At 43.0% G+C, this 26297-nt stretch overlaps 1 protein-coding gene across 2 annotated transcripts in view; it reads right to left on the minus strand.

Moving 5' to 3' along the window:
- The window catches only part of ILRUN (inflammation and lipid regulator with UBA-like and NBR1-like domains), a 291746-nt gene that overhangs the window by 160694 nt on the left and 104755 nt on the right, over nt 1–26297 (minus strand). For both annotated transcript variants that reach the window (XM_073575633.1, XM_073575634.1), the window contains exon 3: nt 6127–6324. In XM_073575633.1, the coding sequence (XP_073431734.1) occupies nt 6127–6324 (198 nt within the window). The remainder of the gene's footprint in view (nt 1–6126; nt 6325–26297) is intronic.

Genomic DNA, 26297 nt, shown 5'->3' on the forward strand with positions numbered 1-26297 from the left:
TTGGATCCCAAACTTAGAGAAATCAGACCTTCACCGAGGAAGTTCTTGGGGATATTCCTGGACTCAGAAAAAAGAACGTCTTTTTTACCCAGGGAACAACAGCTCGACCTTGTTCAGAGGATCTCCAGGTTCAGGGATCAGACAGCACCAGCCCTGAGGGACTCAATGTCCATCCTGGGTTCACTTACAGCATGCATCCAAGCTGTCTCCTGGGCTCAAGCCCATACTCGGATTCTTCAGTCCCATGTACTCCGGTGTTCAATGAAGTGTCGAAATTCACTGACCAAGAGAACCCCCCTTCTTGGTCATGTGAAGGCTTCTTTCCTATGGTGGCTGGACTACCAGAACCTCCAGCGGGTGTCAGCTGGGATCAGCTTCCCCTAAAAATCCTCACCACAGAGGCTAGTCAAAGGCTGGGGTGCTATAGTGGAGAGATCACACTTCCAGGGGGTATGGACCGCAGACATCAGAGGCAGCTCCTCAAATGTGAGAGCAGAAAGCAGAAGAGGCGTTGAAGGCAGCATCAACCCTTGTCCGAAATCATCATGTACGCATCTGCTCAGATAACGTAACTACAGTGACCTACCTCCGACACAAAGGAGGCACGAAATACTTCAATCTAAAATTAGTGGCTGCAAGAATTTTTTCCTGGGCAGAAGAACATTTGCTGTCCATATCAGCAGTACATCTGAGGGCATCGGACAGTGCACAGGCGGACTTTCTCAGCAGGAAGGACGTTCATCCAGGGGAATGGTGCCTGGGCCAAACAATATTTTTGTCTCTGGTGTCAAGGTGGGGAAATCCCGATGTGGACCTTTTTGCCAGCAGTCAAAACGCAAAGGTGGAAACATTTTTTTTCCCAGTCCCACCGACGGAGCATTGGGAGTAGACGCCCTCTCCCATCCTTGGCAGTTAGGTCTGGCTTAAGTCTTCCCACTGATTCCCATGATAGCAAGAACACTACAGAAGATACGTTCAGAGCAGGTCACTACAATCCTGGTGGCTCCCATGTGGCCAAGGAGAAGCTGGTAGGGAGCTCTATGGAACATGGCTCAGGAAGGCCCAATACTTCTGTCCCAGAAGGTCAACCTCCTTCACCAGGGTCCTCTGCTGCACCCAGACCTGCACAAGTTGAACCTTGCAGCCTGGCTACTGAACACAGTAACATAGTTATTAAGGTAAAAGGAAGACTTTCAGTCCATCTAGTTCAACCCATATCCTTACCTAACCTGCCCTAACATGTTGATCCAGAGCAAGGCAAAAAAAAAACCTATGTGGCAAACAGTAAGCTTCACATTGGGGAAAAAAAATTCCTTCCCGACTCCACATACGGCAATCACACTAGCTCCCTGGATCAACGCAATATCAAGGAAACTAGTGTATATAACCTTTAATATTATACTTTGAGAAAAGCATCCAGACCCTTCTTAAATTTTAGTAGGGAATCACTCATTACAACATCATATGGCAGAGCATTCCATAGCCTCACTGCTCTTACAGTAAAGAATCTTCATCTGTGATAATGCTTAAACCTTCTTTCCTCCAGACGTAGATGATGCCCCCTTGTCCCCGTCACAGATCTAAGAGTAAAAAGATCATTAGAAAGGTCTTTGTACTGTCCCCGCATATAAATATATATGTATATAAATATATATGTATATACATTGTAATAAGATCACCCCTAAGCCTTTGATTTTCCAAACTAAATAACCCCAAGTGTAATAACCTGTCTTGGTATTGTAGACCCCCCAGATCCCTAATAGCCTTGGTCACTCTTCTCTGCACCCACTCCAGTTCAGCTATGTCTTTCTTATACACGGGAAACCAAAACTGTACGCAGCATTCTAAGTGTGGTCGCATTAGTGACTTATATAGAGGTAAAATTATGTTCTCCTCATGAGCATCTATGCCTCTTTTAATGCATCCCCTTATTTTATTTGCCTTTGCAGCAGCTGCCTGACACTGGCCACTAAATGTGAGTTTGTCGTCCACCCATATACCCAGGTCTTTTTCAGCGACAGTTTTGCCCAGTGTTTTACAATTAAGTACATAATTATACATCTTATTCGTTCTACCCAAGTGCATGACCTTACATTTATCCCCATTAAAGCTCATTTGCCATTTATCAGCCCAAGCTTCCAGTTTACATAAATCCTCCTGTAATATAAAATTGTCCTCCTCTGTATTGATTACCCTGCAGAGTTTAGTGTCATCTGCAAATATTGAAATTCCACTCTCTATGCCCTCTACCAGGTCATTAATATGTTAAAAAGAAGCAGGCCCAATACTGACCCCTGTGATACCCCACTGCTAACCGTGACCCAGTCCAAGTGTGCTCCATTAATAACCACCCTGTTTCCTATCCCTGAGCCAGCTCTTATCCCACTTACACATTTTCCCCTATCACCATTGCTCTCATTTTATGTATCAACCTTTTGTGGGCACCGCATCAAAAGCTTTTGAAAAGTCCATGTACACCACGTCCACTGCATTTCCTTGGTCCAGTCCGAAATTTACCTCTTCATAAAAGCTTATCAGATTAGTCTGACAGGAACGGTCCCTTGTAAACCCATGCGGATATTGGGTCATGAGGTTATTCTTCTTCAAATACTTCAGTATAGTATCTTAGTATCTCTTAGAAAACCCTCCAGGATTTTACCCACCGTAGAGGTCAAGCTCACGGGCCTATAATTTCCAAGTTCAGTTTTTGTCCCCTTTTTGAATATTGGCACCACATTTGCTATACGCCAGTCCTGTGGTACAGACCCTGTTATTATGGAATCTTTAAAGATTAAAAATAATGGTCTATGACTCTACTTAATTCCTGCAGTACTCGGGGGTGTATCCCATCCGGGCCCGGGGATTTATCAATTTTAGTGATTTTTAGACGCCTCCGTACTTCCTGTTGGGTTAAGCAGGTGACATTTAATGGAGAATTTTTTTTTTTTATCACTGATCATGTTATCCGTCATGGGATTTTCTTGTGTAAATACTGTTGAAAAAAAGTCATTTAGCATATTGGCTTTTTCCTCATCCTCATCCACCACTTCACCCAGACTATTTTTAAGGGGGCCAACACTATCATTTTTTAGTTTCTTAGTATTTATGTAGTTAAAGAATATTTTGGGATTATTTTTCCTTTCTCTGGCAATGAGTCTCTCTGTCTCCATCTTTGCTGCCTTGATTTGCTTTTTACATAATCTAGCAGGAATTCTGAAGGCTAAAGGCCTTTCTAAGAAAGTGATTCAAACTCTACAGAGAAGTACGAAACCCGTGACTAACGCCATTTACAGGAAGGTTTGGAAAAAAATTTCATCTTGGCGTTCCCCAGTTACTCCAGATCGCTTCCATCCTAATATCGCTCAGATCTTAGTTTCTTCAAAACAGCTTAGATCTAGGAGTTACACCTAGCACAATGAAGGTACAGGTGTCAGCTCTTAGTTCATTTTACGATCAAGATCGGGCGGGCCAACGATGGGTCAAACGCTTCATTACCTCGACAACTAGAATCCGTTCTAGACTTCGTAGTCATGTTCCCCCCTGGGACTTGAATCTAGTTCTTAAAGGTTTGACCAAGGATCCGTTTGAGCCTCTGTCATCCATGTCTCTAAAGAACTTAACACTTAAAACTGCGCGAGGCGTGTAGAACTACAGGCCCTGTTAATTCAAGAACCCTATTTGACTATCACTGAGGATAGTATCACCCTAAGATTGGATCCCTCCTTTATGCCTAAAGTAGTCTCGAACTTTCATAGGTTCCAGGACATCGTATTGCCTTCCTTCTGTCCAAATCCCTCCAATGCGAAGGAAGAAGTCTTTCACACCCTCGATGTCCGTAGGATATTTCTCTTCTACCTCCAGCAGACAGAATTGGAGGGTTGACCAGAATTTATTCATTCAGTTTTCCGGTCGGAATAAAGGCAAAAAGGCGGCAACGAATACAATTGCAAATTGGACCAGGCAAGCTATCAGCCTCACGTATTCATCACAGAACGCTCCTCCACCTTCAACTCTCAAAGTCCATTCTACTCGTTCAGTTTCAACATCATGGGCAGAGAGAGGGGTCGCATCTTCTGAGCAGATATGCAGAGCTGCCACCTGGTCGTCTGGCCATACATTCACCAGACACTATAGACTAAATTTCAACAGGGATTTAACGTTTGGCAGACGAGTTCTGCAGGCTGTTGTCCCTCACTAAAAAATAAGTTGTTGGTACTCCTCCGATATGGCTGTCGTGGAAGGTGACTAGAGAAAATTGAATTAGTCTTACCGGTAATTCGGTTTCTGGAACCTTCCATGACAGCTCTAATTTCCCTTCCTATCTAATACTCTTATTGGATGATTCCTGCACTTTGGTGGTAACTATACTGTGCATGCTAGTGTGTCCAGAAAAAATACTGGAGATAACAGGAAGGGGAGGGTTATTTAACCTCTTGTGTGTTTCCTGTCCCCCATTAGGGCGGGGAGACATCCTCAGATATGGCTGTCATGGAAGGTTCCTAGAAACCGAATTACCGGTAAGACTAATTCTATTTTCTTATCTCTTCTAGTAAGGTTGGGGTTAATCAGTCACCTTCATCCTATTCAGGGTCAATATGACAATTCCTCTTCCTCTCACTTTGACTCCATCTCCAACCGTGGCCTTTTTGCCTAGGTGCAGCCTGGGAGAAATGATAGAAAACTAATGCCGTAATGGAATTTTGGACCCCTTCTCTTATTATGGCCCTCATATCAGTCATGAAGGAGGAATGTTCTTCCATCACCACTGTGGCAATATACTCTGGACATAATTGTTTCCCCATATGGGTCAGTAAGCTTTATGTTGCATGTGATATTTTTCCCCCTGCTATTTAGATATTTAGATGTTGAAAAGGCAATAAACCTTTTAGCAACAGCCTTATGCTAAAGGGATAATATCATCTATGCCAGGTAGAACAAACCCTAGTAAATGTGAAAAGTTCCAAATCACTCACTAGTATCAGGGATTTAGTAGGGGTATCAGTGTTTTGTCATTCCATTGCTGACTGTCTAAATGCACTGGTGACTCAGCTCCTCTTTGGTATTACAATAAATAGTACCATCTCACATCTGAATCGTCAAAAAAAAAAAAAAAAAGGAACTTCCCCTTTAATTAGGTCTTGTCACTCTGTTTTTTGCAAATACCAGAAGTGCGGTCCACACTGGAACACACTTCGGGTACTAGAGGCTTGCATGTCATTCGCCTGTAACCGGAAAAATACTTCAGCACGCCGATGTGTTGGGCGAATACGCCAGACATGCGCAGTGATGACCAGTGTGAGCAGGGGAACCAGCTCAAACCAGGAGCTTCAGCCTGGCCAGTAGAGCTTAGGGACCCCTTGTTCAGTGAGGTGTGGGCATCCGGACACTACTGAACAAGAGAGATGCGAGGACACCACCAAGCCCAAAGCTCCTAACCACGGCAGTCAGGAGCTCCTGCTCAAAATTCTGTTTCTGCGACATGAGTGCACCGCTTATGTGTCTCTCCCTGATAGGGACAAGAAAAACACTAATGGGTGGTGAAGGGAGGAGCCATTTAATCTCGTGCATTCCTATCCCTATTATGGATATGAAGGACGACCTCCTGACGGTGCTGTCAGGAGGGTTGTCCTGAAAAATATGTTTGCAAGAAGACAAATTTCAGTTATCCTGTTCGGTGTTTGTCCCACCCCGGTAACTCCACCTTCATGTAAAATAAGCTCTGGAGGCACAATTATCTCCCATCACCATCTGCCCCTGAGCCTGGAAGAGGTCACTTTAAAAGTGATAAAAGATGATTTATCAACAAACAAAGCTGATATGAGACATACAGGTAGGACTTTTCTCAGCAGTCTATAACCTGTATGCCCTGATTAATCGTTTAGATATGTCAAATATGGTGACAGATTCCTTTTAAATGTGACAAATGTAAAGAAAAATTACTGTACTTTAAATTTGTTTCTAAGGTTACAGAAAATAAACAGCACTTATGTCAGATCTGAGAAAAAAAATGTTTATATACCACTGACATCAGAGTGATGGATACATCATTTTGTTATGTAGATTGATTTAGCTTTACATACAATAAAGAAGGTACCTGTAAAAAAGAGTGTAAAGAAAGATTCTCACCTCCAAAATACAAGCCAGTAGCAGTACACATTCTCCACTGACCCTGGTACATGCCAGGCTGATTGGGACTGCACATTGGCACACTGACGTCTGTTATTTCCTGGGTGTCTAAAGATCGTACTAATACCATATTCACATGTCCAAACTGATCACCTCCAACATAACGCAAGCACACCCCAGGCGGCCAAGCTTCAGATCCTAGAAAAACAGAACAAATTGAAAGAACATGAATTAACAAGGAAAACAAACTCAATATGTACAAAAATTATTATGTTAAATAAGGTGTGTGTGAGTGATGTGGGTAAAACTACTATAAGGAACCTAAAGAAAGACATTACTGCCACACAGTGAACACACTGCAAATAAACGTTTTCAGTTTATCGCAGATGATTCATTTTTTTCGTGCTCTGAAGAATGCTTTTCAGAAACTGCTAAAGTACACATTTATGTCTGAGGAGTGGATTATTAAGTCCCACAGGAAAAAATGGCTAAACAAATATCTGCTGGAAGACTTTCTTCGCAAATGATCATGTCAATACCTATCCTACGCCTGTGACAGTACAGTACTGCATGGCCACACAGCAGCGCTTAGGAGGGAAGAAGCACTATTTGACTTTCGGTGCAGATTTTTCAATAATAGTTTGCAGAGCCTCCCATCCCTCCCCCCCAAGTGTCAGAACAGCAGTAACGTCAAGGTGATCACAATTTGAAAATTACACCCTCAAGTGATTAATCAACTGGCGTAATGACAATTTTAACTCCATAGGTGCTTTCCGGAAATAAGTAGGCGGTGGGCACGGAGATTTAACAGATAATTGACCTAAGTGGGGACTTTTTTTTTGTGGGTTAAGTGTAAAAGGGGTGGTCTGAAGGCAACACATTTTTCCCTTTATATTTAGTCCCATAAACTAAGCCATTTTCTAATATACTGTATTTTTCGGACTATAACATTTTTTTCCTTCAAAAATGTGGAGGAAAATAGGGGGGTGTCTTATAGTTCGGATGTACTTGCACTTGCTGTGGTGAGGAGGTGGGAGAGTGGAAGCATTGGAGCAGTGAATCACAGGAGGCAGGAGCCGGAGGCTGCGGTTTACTTCCATGCCCCCTGCTAAAGAGAAATATTCACTGCATTCCACGCCCATGGCCATGGAGGGCCGTGAATATTTATTTCTCTTTAATAGCATCCTGATATGCATGGTCCCATCCTTATCCTGCTAAGATCGGCTCCTATCCCCGTCCTGATATGCATGGCCCCATCCTTATACTGGTATGATTGGCCCCCATCCCCATCCTGGTATGCAGGGATCCATAAGAAAGACATAAAAAAAAAAAAAACATTACACTTACCTGGATCCACTCCCTCACAGCTTCTTGTTCTGTCATGCGCTGCTTACAAGATGGACAGCTGCCGGAATACTCACTTCTCCCCACGCCGGGACGATGTGCGTGGAGGGCAGTGAGTATTCATTGCCCTTCAGTAGTGAGCACAGTGTCAACTGTAGGCTTCCTGCAGCTGGCGGGTGGTTACATGTCCCCGCTACTAAAGGGAATGAATAATCATTGCTTTTCACTCCCATAGGCGAGGAATGCATTGAATATTCATTTCCTTTAGTAGCGGGGACAAGTGACCGCCCAGCAGCTGCAGGAAGCCTGCAGCTAGCCTGCAGCTAACATTGTGCATGCTACTAAAGAGCAATGAATACTCAATGCCCTCCACACATATAGTCCGGGCATGGGGAACAGTGAGTATTCCGGCAGCTGTTCTCGGCTTGTAAGCAGCACATGACGTCCCTGCCAAGCACTGCTTACAAGCATAAAGCAGCTGCTGGCACCAGAAAAAGATGCTGCGAGGGAGTGCAGTAAGTTAAGTGTAATGTTTTTTTTTTATGTTTGCCTGATGGGGCCCTGCATACCAGGATGGGGATTGAGGTCAATCATACCAGGATAAGGATGGGGCTCTGCATACCAGGATGGGGACCACTCAAACCATGATAAGGATGGGACCATGCATACCAGTAAGGAGATGGGGGACCTTTAATACAAGGATGGAGAAAGGAGCCCTGCATACCAGGATAGGGATAAGGGGGACCACTACCACCAGGATAGGGATAAGGGGGGCCACGCATACCAGGATGGGGATGAGGGGGCCACGCATACCAGGATGGGGATGAGGGGGCCACGCATACCAGGATGGGGATGAGGGGGCCACGCATACCAGGATGGGGATGAGGGGGCCACGCATACCAGGATGGGGATGAGGGGGCCACGCATACCAGGATGGGGATGAGGGGGCCACGCATACCAGGATGGGGATGAGGGGGCCACGCATACCAGGATGGGGATGAGGGGGCCACGCATACCAGGATGGGGATGAGGGGGCCACGCATACCAGGATGGGGATGAGGGGGCCACGCATACCAGGATGGGGATGACGGGGCCACGCATACCAGGATGGGGATGAGGGGGCCATCTATATCAGGATGAAGATGAGGGGGACACGCATACCAGGATGGGGATGAGGGGGACCATATATATCAGGGTAGGGGATATTAAGTACCGAATTGACCACATTTTTTGCTTCAATTTTTTTCTAATTTCCTCCTCCAAAAACTAGGTGCGTCTTATGGTCAGAAAAATACAGTACATGCTTTATAAATTCCCTACCGTTCCCTAACTAAATTTGTATTTTTTCCTCTCTACTTCCTGTCTAATGACTATTCATTTGAGTATCACCAGTGCATGCTGGAATACTCAAAGTATCATCAGAGGGCAGAGGCTGAGATCATAGAATCATAGAGTTGGAAGGGACCTTCTGGGCCATCTGGTCCAACCCCCTGCTCAAAGCAGGATTCGCTAAATCATCCCAGTCAGATGTCTGTCCAGCCTCTGTTTGAAGACTTCCATTGAAGGTGAACTCACCACTTCTCGTGGCAGCCTGTTCCACTCATTGATCACTCTGTCAAAAAGTTTTTTCTAATATCTAATCTGTGTCTCCTCCCATTCAGTTTCATCCCATTGCTTCTAGTCTTTCCTTGTGAAAATGAGAATAAAGTTGATCCTTCTACAATGTGACAGCCCTTTAGATATTTGTAGACAGCTATTAAGTCTTCTCTTTTGCAAACTAAACATTCCCAAATCCTGCAACCTTTCCTCATAAGACAGGGTTTGCAGACCGGTCACCATTCTGGTCGCTCTTTTCTGAACTTGCTCCAGTTTGTTGATGTCTTTTTTAAAATGTGGTGCCCAAAACTGGACACAATATTCCAGATGAGGTCTGACCAAAGAGGAGTAGAGGGAAATAATGACTTCACGTGATCTAGACTGTATGCTTCTGTCACAGCTTCTGCCCCCTTCCTGAAATGACCACTGTACACACTGGGTATGGTGGAAGGTGAAACCGGCAGGTTATCAAAGGGATATAATATATAAAGCAACACACAAAATAAATAATCAGAAAAATGGCCTTTATTAAAATATAAAACAATAATAGGTGTACACTTTGAACGAATAAAAAGGCATCCCAAATATGTACATGGTATTATAATTATATAATAGGCTTTATAATAGAGCTTTAATAGCCATGCCAAACTGGCTCAATAATAAACAGGTAAAAAATACATGTAATGGCCCCAAAAAAATAAAAAATAAATGTAGTGCAATGTGTAGCAAAAGATGATGTTGGCAAAGGCCAACAAAAGAATAAATAAAGTGCACAGATAATATAGACAATGAATGCCAATACGTGGTGAAGTGGAACGCCACACAATGGTAAAAATCCACACAATGGAAAAAAAAAAGAGAGAGGGGGAACCAAGGATTGAACAATTACCTGATGAGCCAGTAAATGGTGCCTGGTAACGCGCCCCGCCCCTGACGAAGCTCAACTCTGAAACGCGCGTCGGGGGGCGTTACCAGGCACCATTTACTGGCTCATCAGGTAATTGTTCAATCCTTGGTTCCCCCTCACTTTTTTCCATTGTGTGGCTTTTTACCTTTGTGTGGCGTTCCACTTCACCATGTATTGGCATTCATTGTCTATATTATCTGTGCACTTTATTTAATCTTTTGTTGGCCTTTGCCAACATCATCTTTTGCTACACATTGCACTACATTTATTTCTTATTTTTTGGGGCCATTACATGTATTTTTTACCTGTTTATTATTGAGCCAGTTTGGCATGGCTATTAAAGCTCTATTATAAAGCCTATTATATAATTATAATACCATGTACATATTTGGGATGCCTTTTTATTCGTTCAAAGTGTACACCTATTATTGTTTTATATTTTAATAAAGGCCATTTTTCTGATTATTTTATTTATTTTGTGTGTTGCTTTATATATTATATCCCTTTGATAACCTGCCGGTTTCACCTTCCACCGGATGGTCTGCCATCCATTTTTTCAGAGGGGCTATTTTGATATTTAGTTTTCATTATATATACTTCATTAATAATTAATTATTCTAGGATACTACCGTCACTGTTTTAATCCCTTCCTGAAATGAAGCATTATCAGAGAAGCATGTTTCAGGGACTGGTACCTGCTCTGTCCTCAAGTGTCTCCCTTATGAAATGTCTTCCCCACTGTGCAGTTTCCCCCTTTGTGGTGAGCACTGTGACCAGTTTGGTGTCTGCTTAGCAAAATAGTAAAAAGCTGACAGCAAAGTGGTGTCACTATACCTGGCACAAACCAGTGATGTCACTGTGGGGGATGGTGCTGGTCCTCCTGCACACCGGGTATAGTGATACGGCTCTGCTACTGGCTTGTTACTATTCAAATAAGCAGACCAGATGCCACGCACATCACACAGGGAACTGAGAGAGACCGGGCACCGAGGGAGACCCTGTGGGAAAGCGCAGAGACCAGCCCCTGAAACAAGCGTCACTGATGACGGTTCGTTTCAGGGAGGTGGCAGGGGCTGTAACAGGGACAGTAGCATCTGCCCCTGATGATGCTTTCGTTTGAGTATCCCAGCTGGCACTGGGGATGCTCAAACAAATAGTCAACAGACAGGAAGTTGAGAAAAAAAAAAATACAAAAGTAGTGTAGTTAGGGAACAATACAGAATTTTTAAAGCAAGTATATTAAAAAAATAGCTTAGATTATGAGACTAAATAGATGCCTTCTAATCACCCCTTTAAGTTATAAAGGGTGGCATTTTGGGGTACATAATATTTTGGATCACTTATAAGCCTTGGCTTGCATTTATCCTGTGCACTGAGAACTTACAATGGGATTTCCTTCTATATCTGAAATATGCGATTCAGATGACAATCCTGACGGATCCATTCACTAAATAGGCAGCAGAGATACTGCGGACTGAGTTTAGCCTCTGTTCGGTGGTGTCCATCTTTTTCAGAAGTACAGAAAACTGTGGTGAACCGCACTTTTGTGCACCACTGAAAAGACTGATACTGCTGGGTCATAAGACATACACAGTACAAAGACTCCATCTGCCTCAATATAGGGAACGATCCGTTTGGTTCTCGGCTGAATCCCGTATCGCAGAAATGTATTTGTAAATCTTGATTTAAGGGCTTTGTCCGTTCAAAACCAATAAGTCTGCAGTAACTGCAGACTTATGTATCCCCCAGTGAATGAACTGTGCGCTACGGGGATTCGCCGTTTCAGGCCCGGTAACAGAATGTATGCATGAGTTATAATGTAAACACTCCCAGTCAGCGGGCGTGGCATCGCTCCATACAAGTGTATGGAGAACAAGGCAGTGCTCACTGGCCAGGGGTATGTATAACCTATCAGGCCAGTACATAAGAAAATTATACACAAAAGTACTCTCGGTTTCAGAAACCATAACAGACAACGGCATCACTGTCCCTATTGGAGTTCAAATTCCACATATCTATCTGTATGTATTTGGAGAGTGGGAGGAAACAGGAGTATGCGCTGCTATATACCAGGATTCCCCAACTCCAGTCCTCAAGGCCCACCAACAGGTCATGTTTTCAGGATTTCCTTAGTATTACCCAGGTGATAATTGCATCACCTGTACAATATAAGGGAAATCCTGAAAACGTGACCTGTTAGTGGGCCTTGAGGACTGGAGTTGGGGAACCCCCTGCTATACACAACTTCAATGATCTTTCTAAAAGTGTCAGTCACAGCACAGAACAACTGTTCAAATACCAGAAAGGAATCTGAATGGAATGGGTAACAGGTTCAGTACAGGGGAAGCAAATAATAATACGAAAAATACGTACACAATACCCATGTACAGCAAAAAACATACAGAGAGTTTACTAACTACAACATTACATAAAATCAGGCATTTAAAAAAAAATGTTAAGCAGAAACCCACAAGATGGTGCCACAATCCCACATATAAAACAAGGGTTAAATCAAGTTATGCATTTACAACACTAATCTGCATGTAACAAATCTTATAGATACATTTGATACTTTATGTGATATCAAGAGAATGTTAGATATAGAATGATTGGAACCAACAGGAACAAGTGAACTAGACAAAACAGATGACAAGAGAGCTTTATGTAACAAAGGTCATTACCTTAAGTGGGGATGTGGTGCCAACCCGACGTGAGTTTCCGGCATACTGCCTTCTTCTGGGGGTGGCATCACACCAACAGAGACAAGTTGTTACACAATGAATAACAATAGATTCACTAGGTACATTTTTGCAAAAAGCTCACCTAAACCATATTAAGGCCCAGAGAATTGGGGTGGATATTGATGCCACTCCAAAAATGTACATACAGCATTTCAACTAAAAGGAGTTTGTTAGCAGAAGAAATACACACTTTATTTAACAATGAAAAAAACCACACGCATATAGAGAGGACGACAACCAGAGGCCAATACCTGAGTAACAGATGACTTTAAAGTTGTATAGTAGGACAAAATTGTAGGTCCTGATGGAAAAAATGCAGCAGAAATATTATAGGGATAAACAATATGTTGTGTGCATGGTCTATAACATGAATATAGCTATCACTGTGGATTTAGAAGTACTATGTCCAAAATACCTATATATTATAATTGTCAGTGAGTCATTCCCTAATATTGCACGTTTACCCATATGGAACTGATTTGCAGTCACCAGGACTAACGAATACAGCACCAACGCGTGTTTCGTGATGCAGCTTCCTCGGGGGAATATTAAAGAAAAGGACCTTTCATGCTCATTTTATGTCCAAGGATCTGCGGTCACATGACCAGGATCGGCTAATAACCCGCTTCACCAGCGCATGCGCACCGCAAGCGCCAACTGCACTGCCCACAGCCATCAAAGTAGACGGTGCATGATCATTGACTTGGGATACGTTGCCAAGGTTTCTGTACATGTGCAGACCACAGATAGAAACTGGAAGCAAGGAGCAGCAGGACGCACACCAGGAACTTAGATGTGAATGCATGGATGTATATGAAGAAAATTACAAATGATTTGACCACCAATGCATTGATAAACATATTGTAAACATAACATTTAGAACAATACAGAAGATTTATACATCATATCAAAAGATGACCAAGTGTTCAAATCCCATAATGCCCATGCATTTCCATCTTGAGTAGTATTATTGGCTGTCATTATGATGTAGATGACCAAAGTAAGCTACAAAAAGGAAAAAGAGCAAACAACAACAAAAAAATATAATTAAAAATAGACAACAGTATGAAAAAATACAGCACGTTACATATTTAACTCCTTAGTGACAGCCAGTTTTGACCTTCTGGACCAGGCCAAATTTTTTAAATCTGACCAGTGACCCTTTATGTGGTAACTAGTGTTGAGCGATACCATCCGATACTGAGAAATATCGGATTGGATCGGACAGATACCCAAAAAGTATCGGGTATCGCCGATTCCGATATCGGAAGTCCCATGCAAGTCTATGGGACAGAAATATCGGAAGTAAAAAAACCCTTTCTTTCCTTGTACATCCAGTTAGGGAGGGGGGAAGAGTGTGGGCGGTGCGTGGGCGGACACTGTCCGTGTCTGTGTGTGCGGGCGGGGGTCTGTACGGGCCTCTCGGGGGTCTATGCGGGCCTGCCGAGGGTCTGTGCGGGCCTGTACGGGCCTCTCGGGGGTCTATGCGGGCCTGCCGGGGGTTGTGTGTGTGTGCCTGCTACAATGACAGTGATTGACACATTAGCCAATGATGGGACAGTAGTAGTTCCATCATCCGGCTAATGTGTTGAATGTGAAAAAAAAAAAAAAAAAACAAACAAACATACATACTACATTATATACTACATTCATACAACATACATACATATATACTACATTCATACAACATACATACAAACTACATACATACTTCATATATACTACATACATACAAACTACACACATACTTCATATATACTACATTCATACAACATACATACTACATATATACTACATTCATACAACATACATACATACATATATACTACATTCATACAACATACATACAAACTACATACATACTTCATATATACTACATACATACAAACTACACACATACTTCATATATACTACATTCATACAACATACATACTACATATATACTACATTCATACAACATACATACTACATATATACTACATTCATACAACATACATACATACAACATATATACTACATTCAAACATACAGACATACTACATACATACTACATGTATACAACATACATACATACTACATTCATACAACATACATACTACATATATACTACATTCATACATACTACATATATACTACATTCATACAACATACATACATGCTACATACATACATACTACATACATGCTACATACATACAACATACATGCTACATACATACATACTACATACAATACATTCATACAATATATACATATAGACATACAGTACATATAACAGAGTACATACTCACCATCACTTGTCACTTTGTTCCCCAAAGCCAGTGTCATCTGTAAAAAAATATTAAAATAACAAACAAGCAATATACTCCCTGATCCGCAGAAATCCACGAGTGTCCCACGACCATCTCCCGTGGAGAACAGCAGCATCAGCTGATGCCACCGCTCTCTACGGGCCCCAGGAATACAATGACGGGAGGTAGGTATCACTGTATTCCTCCGCCACTGTAAAAAAAAGTCACTTTTGGCATTGCTGTGTGAGAAAGTTCCCACGCAGCTTTTGCCATAAAGTGAGACTAGGGACTTTTTTTTTACAGTGGCGGAGGAATACAGTGCGGAAGGATACCTACCCCCGTCACTGTATTCCTGGGGCCCGTAGAGAGCGGTGGCATCAGCTGATGCTGCTGTTCTCCACGGGAGATCGTCGTGGGATACTCGTGGATTTCTGCGGATCAGGGAGTATATCGCTTGTTTGTTATTTTAATATATTTTTTTACAGATGACACTGGCTTCGGGGAACAAAGTGACAAGTGATGGTGAGTATGTACTCTATGTTATATGTACTGTATGTATTGTATGAATGTATTGTATGTAGTATGTATGTAGTATGTATGTAGCATGTTGTATGTATGTTGTATGAATGCAGTATATATGATGTATGTAGTATGAATGTAGTATGTATGTTTTATGAATGTAGTATGTATGTAGTATGTATGTTGTATGAATGTAGTATATATGAAGTATGTATATAGTATGTACGTATGTTGTATGAATGTAGTATATATGAAGTATGTATGTAGTATGTATGTTGTATGAATTTAGTATATATGTATGTATGTAGTATGTATGTATGTTGTATGAATGTAGTATATATGTATGTATGTTGTATGAATGTAGTAAGTATGTAGTAAGTATGTATGTATGTATGTATGTTGTATGAATGTAGTATATATGAAGTATGTATATAGTATGTAAGAATGTAGTATACATGATGTATGTACAGTCATGGCCAAAAGTTTTGAGAATGACACAAATATTAATTTTTACAAAGTCTACTGCTTCATTTTTTCTAATGGCAATTTGCATATACTCCAGAATGTTATAAAAAGAGTGATCAGCTTAACAGCAATTGCTTGCAAAGTCAATATTTGCCTAGAAAATGAACTTTATCCCCCAAAACACATTTCAACATCATTGCAGCCCTGCCTTAAAAGGACCAGCTAACATCGTTTCAGTGATTGCTCCATTAACACAGGTGTGGGTGTTGATGAGGACAGGGCTGGAGATCAATCTGTCATGATTAAGTAAGAATGACACCACTGGACACTTTAAAAGGAGGCTGGTGCTTGGCATCATTGTTTCTCTTCTGTTAACCATGGTTATCTCTAAAGAAACACGTGCAGTCATCATTGCACTGCACAAAAATGGCCTAACAGGGAAGAGTATCGCAGCTACAAAGATTGCACCTCAGTCAACAATCGCATCATCAAGAACTTCAAGGAGAGAGGTTCCCTTGTTGCCAAAAAGGCTCCAGGGCGCCCAAGAAAGACCAGCAAGCGCCAGGACCGTCTCTTAAAAGTGTTTCAGCTGCGGGATCGGGCTACCAGCAGTGCAGAGCTTGCTCAGGAATGGCAGCAGGCAGGTGTGAGTGCATCTGCACGCACTGTGAGGCGGAGACTCTTGGAGCAAGGCCTGGTCTCAAGGAGGGCAGCAAAGAAGCCACTTCTCTCCAGGAAAAACATCATGGACAGACTGATATTCTGCAAGAGGTACAGGGAGTGGACTGCTGAGGACTGGGGTAAAGTCATTTTCTTTGATGAATTCCCTTTTCGATTGTTTGGGACATCTGGAAAACGGCTTATTCGGAGAAGACCAGGTGAGCGCTACCACCAGTCTTGTCTCATGCCAACTGTCAAGCATCCTGAAACCATTCATGTGAGGGGTTGCTTCTCAGCCAAGGGAATAGGCTCTCTCTCAGTCTTGCCTAAAAACACAGCCATGAATAAAGAATGGTACCAGAATGTCCTCCAAGAGCAACTTCTCCCAACCGTCCAAGAGCAGTTTGGCGATCAACAATGCCTTTTTCAACATGATGGAGCACCTTGCCATAAAGCAAAGGTGATAACTAAATGGCTCAGGGAACAAAACATAGAGATTTTGGGACCATGGCCTGGAAACTCCCCAGATCTTAATCCCATTGTGAACTTGTGGTCAATCATCAAGAGACGGGTGGACAAACAAAAACCTTCATATTCAGACAAAATAAAAGCATTGATTTTGCAAGAATGGACTGCTATCAGTCAGGATTTGATCCAGAAGTTGATTGAGAGCATGCCATGGAGAATTGCTGAGGTCCTGAAGAAGGGTCAACACTGCAAATATTGACTTGCTGCATTAACTCATTCTAACTGTCAATATAACCTTTTGCTACTCATAATATGATTGCAATTATATTTCTGCATGTGATAAAAACATCTGACAAACACACATAAAAACCAGAGGCCAGCAGATCATGTGAAAATATAATATTTGTGTCATTCTCAAAACTTTTCGCCATGACTGTAGTATGTATGTATGTTGTATGAATGTAGTATGTACAGTTGTGGCCAAAAGTATTGACACCCCTGCAATTCTGTCAGATAATACTCAGTTTCTTCCGGAAAATGATTGCAAACACAAATTCTTTGGTATTATTATCTTCATTTAATTTGTCTTAAATGAAAAAACACAAAAGAGAATGAAGCAAGAAGCAAAACATTGATCATTTCACACAAAACTCCAAAAATGGGCCAGACAAAAGTATTGGCACACTCAGCCTAATACTTGGTTGCACAACCTTTAGCCAAAATAACTGCAACCAACCGCTTCCGGTAACCATCAATGAGTTTCTTACAATGCTCTGCTGGAAATTTAGACCATTCTTCTTTGGCAAACTGCTCCAGGTCCCTGATATTTGAAGGGTGCCTTCTCCAAACTGCCATTTTTAGATCTCTCCACAGGTGTTCTATGGGATTCAGGTCTGGACTCATTGCTGGCCACCTTAGAAGTCTCCAGTGCTTTCTCTCAAATCATTTTCTAATGCTTTTTGAAGTGTGTTCTGGGTCATTGTCCTGCTGGAAGACCCATGACCTCTGAGGGAGACCCAGCTTTCTCACACTAAGCCCTACATTATGCTTTAAAATTTGTTGGTAGTCTTCTGACTTCATAATGCCATGCACACGGTCAAGCAGTCCAGTGCCAGAGGCAGCAAAGCAACCCCAAAACATCAGGGAACCTCCGCCATGTTTGATTGTAGGGACCTTGTTTTCTTTGAATGCCTCTTTTTTTCTCCATATATATGTTGATGCCTTTGCCCAAAAAGCTCTACTTTTGTCTCATCTGACCAGAGAACATTCTTCCAAAACGTTTTAGGCTTTTTCAGGTAAGTTTTGGCAAACTCCAGCCTGGCTTTTTTTATGTCTCTGGGTAAGAAGTGGGGTCTTCCTGGGTCACCTACCATACAGTCCCTTTTCATTCAGATGCCGACGGATAGTACGGGTTGACACTGCTGTGCCCTCGGACTGCAGGGCAGCTTGAACTTGTTTGGATGTTAGTCGAGGTTCTTTATCCAACATCCGCACAATCTTGCGTTGAAATCTCTTGTCAATTTTTCTTTTCCGTCCACATCTACGGAGGTTAGCCACAGTGCCATGGGCTTTAAACTTCTTGATGACACTGTGCACGGTAGACACAGGAACATTCAGGTCTTTGGAGATGGACTTGTAGCCTTGAGATTGCTCATGCTTCCTCACAATTTGGTTTCTCAAGTCCTCAGACAGTTCTTTGGTCTTCTTTCTTTTCTCCATGCTCAATGTGGTACACACAAGGACACAGGACAGAGGTTTAGTCAACTTTAATCCATGTCAACTGGCTGCAAGTGTGATTTAGTTATTGCCAACACCTGTTAGGTGCCACAGGTAAGTTACAGGTGCTGTTAATTACACAAATTAGAGAAGAATCACATGATTTTTCGAACAGTGCCAATACTTTTGTCCACCCTCTTTTTTATGTTTGGTGTGGAATTATATCCAATTTGGCTTTAGGACAATTGTTTTTGTGTTTTTTCATTTAAGACAAATTAAATGAAGATAATAATACCAAAGAATTTGTGTTTGCAATCATTTTCAGGAAGAAACTGAATATTATCTGACAGAATTGCAGGGGTGTCAATACTTTTGGCCACAACTGTTTGTAGCATGTATGTTGTATGTAGTATGTATGGTTTTGTTTTTTTTTCACATTCAACACATTAGCCGGATGATGGGACTACTACTGTCCCATCATTGGCTAATGTGTCAATCACTGTCATTGTAGCAGGCATAGCCCGATGGGGCTTGTAGTCCTATCGGTCGAAGCCTGCACACACACACACACAAGACCCCGGCATGGCCCGTACAGACCCCCGACAGCCGGCACAGGCCCCCGGCAGGCCGTACTGACCCCCAGCAGCTGGCACAGGCCCCTGGCAGGCCCGTACAGACCCCCGGCAGCCGGCACAGGCCCATACAGACCCCCGACAGACGGCACAGGCCCCCGGCAGGCCCGTACAGACCCCCGACAGCCGGCACAGGCCCCCGACAGGCCCGTACAGGCCCCCGACAGCCGGCACAGGCCCCCGGCAGGCCTGTACAGACCCCCGACAGCTGGCACAGGCCACCGGCAGGTCCGTACAGACCGCGCATCATGATGACATCATTTCAGCAGCCAATCACAGCCGCAACAGTGGCTCATTGCATTATGGGGACTTCCGATTCCGATATTGAAAAAATATCGGTACTCGGTATCGGAATTCCAATACAGCGAATATCGGCCGATACCCGATATTTGCAGTATCGGAATGCTCAACACTAGTGGTAACACTTCGTCAGATCCCGGTGATTCTGAGATTGTTTTTTCTGTGACATATTGTACTTCATGAAAGTGGTAAAATTTGTTCAGTATGACTTGCGTTTATTAGTGAAATTTGTCGAAAATTCAGAACATTTCACAATTTTTTCCCTTAAAGGAAATCTGTCACCAGAGTTGGCGGCCTATGTAAATGGCCTGTGTCCGGTCCGATGGGCGGTGTTTCTTTTTTTACTCCACCCCATCCGTGGCCCCCGTCCATGATCTTTTCCAGAATTCTAATAGTTCTACTCCATATTTCGCGCATGCGCAAAGCAATCTTGCTTCGCGCAGTATGCTTTTCCCAACTGCGGGCAAAGCCGAAAATCATTACTGCGCGTGGCCGGGGCACTATGTCCCAGAAGTATTTCACTTTGTTCCGGGATATAGTGCACCGGCGCAAACTATGGAGAACTACTAGAATTCCGGAAAAGATCGCGGACAGGGGCCATGGATGGGGTGGAGAAAAAAAGAAGAAACACCGTCCACCGGACCAGACACAGGCCGCCAACTTCCAGTGACAGATTCCCTTTAACCCCTTTACCCCCAAGGGTGGTTTGAACATTCATGACCGAGCCAATTTTTACAATTCTGGCCACTGTCCCTTTATGAGGAAAAAACTCTGGAACTCTTCCATAGATCATGGTGATTCTGACATTGCTTTCTCGTGACATATTGTACTTCATGTTAGTGGTAAAATTTCATTCATATAAATTGCGTTTATTTGTGAAAAACACTTTGGGAATGGTACAAGATGGACCATCTTAGAAAATCTATCACAGATCACCCAGATAACAGTCATCCTCTGAGAGACAGGAAGATCACAAATAAAATCCATTGAGATATGAGTCCATGGCCTCCTGGGCACCGGCAGGGGCATCAACAACCCAACAGAATGAGAACAGAGCTTGGACCTAGAACTCCTCCCACAGGACTGCACAAAATTCCTGACATCACGAGATAAGGCAGGCCACCAAAAGACTGACTCACCAAATCTCTGGTACCAAAAATACCTGGATGACCAGCCAACGCGGAGCAATGAATTTCAGACATTACTCTTTTTGTCCACTGGTCAGGGACATACAATTTTCCCATAGGGCAACGTTCAGGTTTGTCCTCTTGAAATTCCTCCAGGGCACGTCTCAAATCGGGTGAGATGGCGGAAAGCACTACACCCTCATTTAGAATGGTAGTAGGCTCAGTCACACCAAGAGAATCCGCAAAGAAACTCCTAGAAAGGGCGTCCGCCTTAACATTCTTAGTGCCCGGAAGAAAAGAGACCAGAAAATTAAAACAAGTGAAAAACAAGGCCCACCTAGCCTGTCTAGGATTCAAGCGTTTGGCTGATTCAAGATAAATCAAATTCTTGTGGTCGGTGAGGACCACAACTTGATGTCTAGCTCCCTCCAACCAATGTTTCCACTCTTCAAATGCCCATTTCATGGCCTACAATTCCCGATTCCCCACGTCATAGTTACGCTCAGATGGGGAGAATTTTCTTGAAAAGAAGGCATAGGGATTCGTCTTAGAAATCACCGGATCTCTATGGGACAAAACGGTTCCTGCACCAATCTCAGAAGCATCTACCTCCACCTGAAATGGGAGTGAGATATCAGGTTGCCGTAGAACCGGAGCAGAAGTGAATCTCCGCTTAAGCTCCTGAAATGCCGAGACTGCCTCTGGAGACCAATTCACCACATCAGCGCCCTTTTTGGTCAAATCAGTCAGTGGTTTAACAATAACAGAAAAATTACTTATAAATTTACAGTAGAAATTAGCAAAACCCAAAAACTTCTGGAGAGCCTTCAAAGAAGTGGGCTGAACCCAATAATAAATGGCCTGTTCCTTGGCCGGGTCCATTTCAATAGCAGACGGGGACAAAATGAATCCCAAAAATGAAATCCTCTGTACACCAAAGAGACACTTCAATCCCTTAACATACAGGGAATTTTCCTCAAAATCCGGAACACAGTCCGGATATGTTCCACATGAGAATCCCAATCACTGGAAAAGGTCAAAATATCATCCAGATAAATGATCAAAAACTTATCCACAAAGTCCCGGAAAATATCATTCATAAAGGACTGGAAGACAGAAGGGGCATTAGTGAGCCCAAAAGGCATCACCAGGTACTCAAAATGTCCCTCCGGAGTATTAAACGCCATCTTCCATTCATCCCAGTGCTTGATGCGAATAAGATTATACGCCCCCCTGAGGTCAAGCTTAGTAAACCAGCAGGCACTCTTGACTCTGGAGAATAAATCAGACATCAGAGGTAACGGGCACTGATATTTAACCGTCATCTTGTTAAGGGAACGATAATCAATACACGGTCTTAATAAACCATCTTTCTTGGTCACAAAAAAAAACAGCACCTAAAGGTGACGAGGATGGTCTAATATGACCCTTCTCCAACGACTCCTTAATATAGGATGGCATAGCATCATGTTCGGGTACTGATAAGTTGAAAAGCCGACCCTTGGGAAATTTACACCCAGGCATCAACTCAATTGCACAGTCATAACTCCTATGAGGAGGCAAAGACGCAGACTTGCTCTCACTAAGTACATCAGAAAAATCGGCTAGATAATCAGGAATATCATGAGACTGAGGAGAGGTGGAGAAAACAGGAGCATCCCTAAGAACACACTGACAACCCCAACTCACCACAGACCCAGATTTCCAATCCAAAACTGGATTATGAGTTTGCAACCAAGGAAAACCCAGAACAATAGTATCATGCAAATTATGCAGCACCAAAAATTTACAATTTTCTTGGTGGTCAGGGGCAACTCGCATTGTCACCTGGGTCCAAAACTGAGGTTTATTCTCCGCCAAAGCAGTAGCATCAATACCCCTCAAAGGAATAGGCGTCCGCAGAGGCGTCATGGAAAAACCACAACTTTTAGCAAAGTCCAAATCCATCAGATTCAACGCTGCTCCTGAATCGACATAAGCCTTTGTGGAAAACGTGTATAAGGAGCAGATCAGAGCAATTGCCAAAAGACACTTAGGTTGTACACTGCCCACAGCAAATGTGTGTGCAAAACGTTTCTCTCGTTTAGGGCAGACAGAAATAGTATGAGAGATGTCTCCACAGAAAAAACACAGCTTATTACGCCTTCTAAACTCCTGACGTTGCGCCCTAAACAAAACTCCATCACATTGCATAGGTTCAGACGTTTATTCAAAAAGGTGGCAGCGCCTCCCGTGTAGTCTTACGCTCACGTAAACGCCGATCAACTTGAATGGCTAATGACATAGAATCATCCAGACCAGAGGGAACAGGAAATCCCACCATAACATCTTTTACGGTCTCTGATAAACCCTTCCGAAAGAGAGCTGCCAATGCACTATCATTCCATGTAGTAAGGACCGCCCACTTTCGGAATTTTTGACAGTATAACTCTGCAGAATCCTGACCCTGGTTTAATGCCAACAGGGTTCTCTCAGCTTGATCAATAGCATTAGGTTCATCATACAACAACCCCAAGGCTTGAAAAAATGCATCCACATTAGTCAGAATAGGATTTTCAGGTGTCAGAGAAAAAGCCCAATCCTGGGGATCGCCGCGCAGCAAGGAGATGACAATTTTAACCTGCTGCACAGAGCTCCCCGATGAGTTAGGCTTCAAGGCCAGAAATAATTTACAATTATTCTTAAAATTCAGAAATTTAGACCTATCCCCAGAAAACACATCAGGAGTAGGGATCTTAGGTTCAGCAGCATGTGACTGAATGAGGTAGGTGGAAATTCCCTGCACTTCAGCAGCAAGTTGCTCCACACGATCAGACAATTGCTTAATCTGCATTAGGAAAAAAAAAAAAAAAATCCTCCTACGGCCCCAGAGAAAGAGGAAAAAATATATATAAAAAAAAAATTCTGACACTTTTCTTTTTTTAACAACTCTCTCCTGCTTTTGAGTACCCTAGAATCTGCGGTATGGCTGGTGATTCTGTTATGAATGGGTCACCGAGGAGAAAAAAACAAAACAAGCTAAGGCTGGTTTCACACTAGCGTTCGATCGCGCAGCGCATCGTGCGCTATTGGGCGCACGCGCAATGACCCCCTATCTTTAATATGGTGATCGCAGGGTCTTGCGAATGTACGCGCTCTTCAGCGTTTAGCATGCGCTGCGCATTTTACAGGTGTGCGCCCAGACGCGCCGTACGCTACATGTTGCTTTTTTTTTTCCGGCGGCATCGTTAAAAAAAAAATTGTGCGCGCACAAAAATAGCAATACAGTCTATGTGGTCGCTGACGAGCACTTGGCACCGCGCACGTCAGCGCCTTGTGCGCGCACGTGATTTGAGTAAACAATGCCTAGACACTTGTCTAGAACTCCCCCTAAACAAGAAACATTGTTGTGGAGGAGTGTACATAAAAGAACGTGTCTTCAGGGTCAGACAATTACTCTACATAGACCAGACAAGCATTCTACAAGAGCCTTCTACCTGTGGATTCAAGCTTCAGGAGCCAAAATGTGAGTATTGTTAAAAATAATGTCTGTGTGTCCTGTACAATGTATTATGTACTAATGTATTTTTTGTTTTCTTTTCAGCATGTCTTCTTCCGGATCGGTCTATTCGCCATCTCGGCAAGAACTGGCCCAAGCTGATCGTGAGGTGAGAATCTTGCTGCCTTTTGGTAAGTATAGCTTCCTCTAGAAATGTGTTTTAATTTTTTCTTTTACAGACATCGGACATGGGCAGTGAAGATGGAGTGCGGGAGCGGTCTGAGCGGTAGGGGACTGAGCGGCAGCGTTCTGAGCGGGAGCCGTCTGAGGATTCTGAGCGGGAGCAGCGTAGTCAAGTTGTGGCGAGGAGACGCAATGTGAGTATATATATATATTTTTTTCTGTCTTTCTTTCTTTTGCTTCTTTTCTGTTTCTTTTTGTATCTTTTCCATACTTCTAAACATTCTATATTTTTCTTTCTAGGTTCCACAGCGGGATGACGAATTCTACATCGACAACGAGCACCTCATCCATCTCGTTGAGGAGTGCATCCTGTTGTGGGACAGCCGTGACCAGCAGTACAGATACACAGTGGTGACACGGCAGCTCTGGAATGAGGTGGCCGCAGCGCTGATGGATGGCTGGGACAGCGCTTCTGCAGCTTCAAAAAGGGCGTTCAGTAAGTATAAAGATGCTCTGTGATACAGCATTTATTTTTTGACCTGATGGTGCTGATGTGTTTTTTGCAAGATATATTCTGGACCGGACAGTGGTGGTGTTTTTTTTTGGCAAGATATATTCTTGCATGAAAAGCACCAATGCCTTGTTGAGAACTGTGATTGATTTGTGTCTTCAACTGCTGCATTGTTTTGTGGACCTGACGGTGCTGATGTGTTTTTTGCAAGATATATTCTTGCATTAAACACACCAATGCCTGGTGGAAAACTGTGATTGATTTGTGTCGTCAACTGCTGCATTGTTTTGTGGACCTGACAGTGCTGATGTGTTTTTTACAAGATATATTCTTGCATTAAACACACATTGGTAGAAAACTGTGATTGATTTGTGTCTTCAACGGCTGCATTGTTTTGTGGACCTGATGTTGGTAGTGTTTTTTTGGCAAGAAAAATCGGAAGAAGTGAGGAAGAACTTGATGGCACGTAGGACATCACTATGTCTGATGCTGGTATACAGCGACTCCATGTCTGCTGTAACCATCCAGGTATCTGCGTCGAGGTTAAGTCCATAGACTTTCCGGAGGAGTTGATTAATGTCCTTAAGGAAGTAGGGGAGTTCTTCAACCAATGGTTGTAACATGGAATCAATCCATTGGCTCACGCACTCCAAGTAGTTCCCCCGTCCCGACACAATAGGATGACCAGGTAGAGTCTGTAGATTTTTATGAATCTTGGGGAGGAGGTACAACGTCAGTATGAGGGTTCATTCACAGTCAGTGCTGTGGCAAGTTCTTTGGTAATAGTACCAATCTTTGCAGCCCGTATTAAAATTTCCTTTAGTTGTAAAGCAAAAGCAGACAAGGGGTTGTATGTTAATTTCCTATAGCAAGACCCATTCGAAAGTTGGCGAAATGCCTCCTTTTCATACATATTAGGCCATATTACTTTATTGCCCCCCTTGTCTGCTGGCTTAATAACTCCAGGAAGATTCTGTATATATTTTAGACGTCCACGCTCCTTCCCAGTAAGATTATCCTGTCATATATTTCTTGAGATTCGTGACAGATCTTTCGTGACCACCTTCACGAATAAATCAATACTACTGCAGCTAGAGAGGGGGGAACCTCTTGGAGCACGGCCGAATGGATTGAGGGATCCTACCTCCTTCCGGTGTGTTGCTTTCCTCCAACACCCTCAACGCTGATTGAATTCTTTCCGAGAGAGGAAATAAAGATTTACATTTCATTATAT

The sequence above is a fragment of the Dendrobates tinctorius genome, unplaced genomic scaffold (assembly GCF_039654945.1).
Source record: "Dendrobates tinctorius isolate UK_male_01 unplaced genomic scaffold, ASM3965494v1 ptg000045l, whole genome shotgun sequence".
Classification (NCBI taxonomy): domain Eukaryota; kingdom Metazoa; phylum Chordata; class Amphibia; order Anura; family Dendrobatidae; genus Dendrobates; species Dendrobates tinctorius.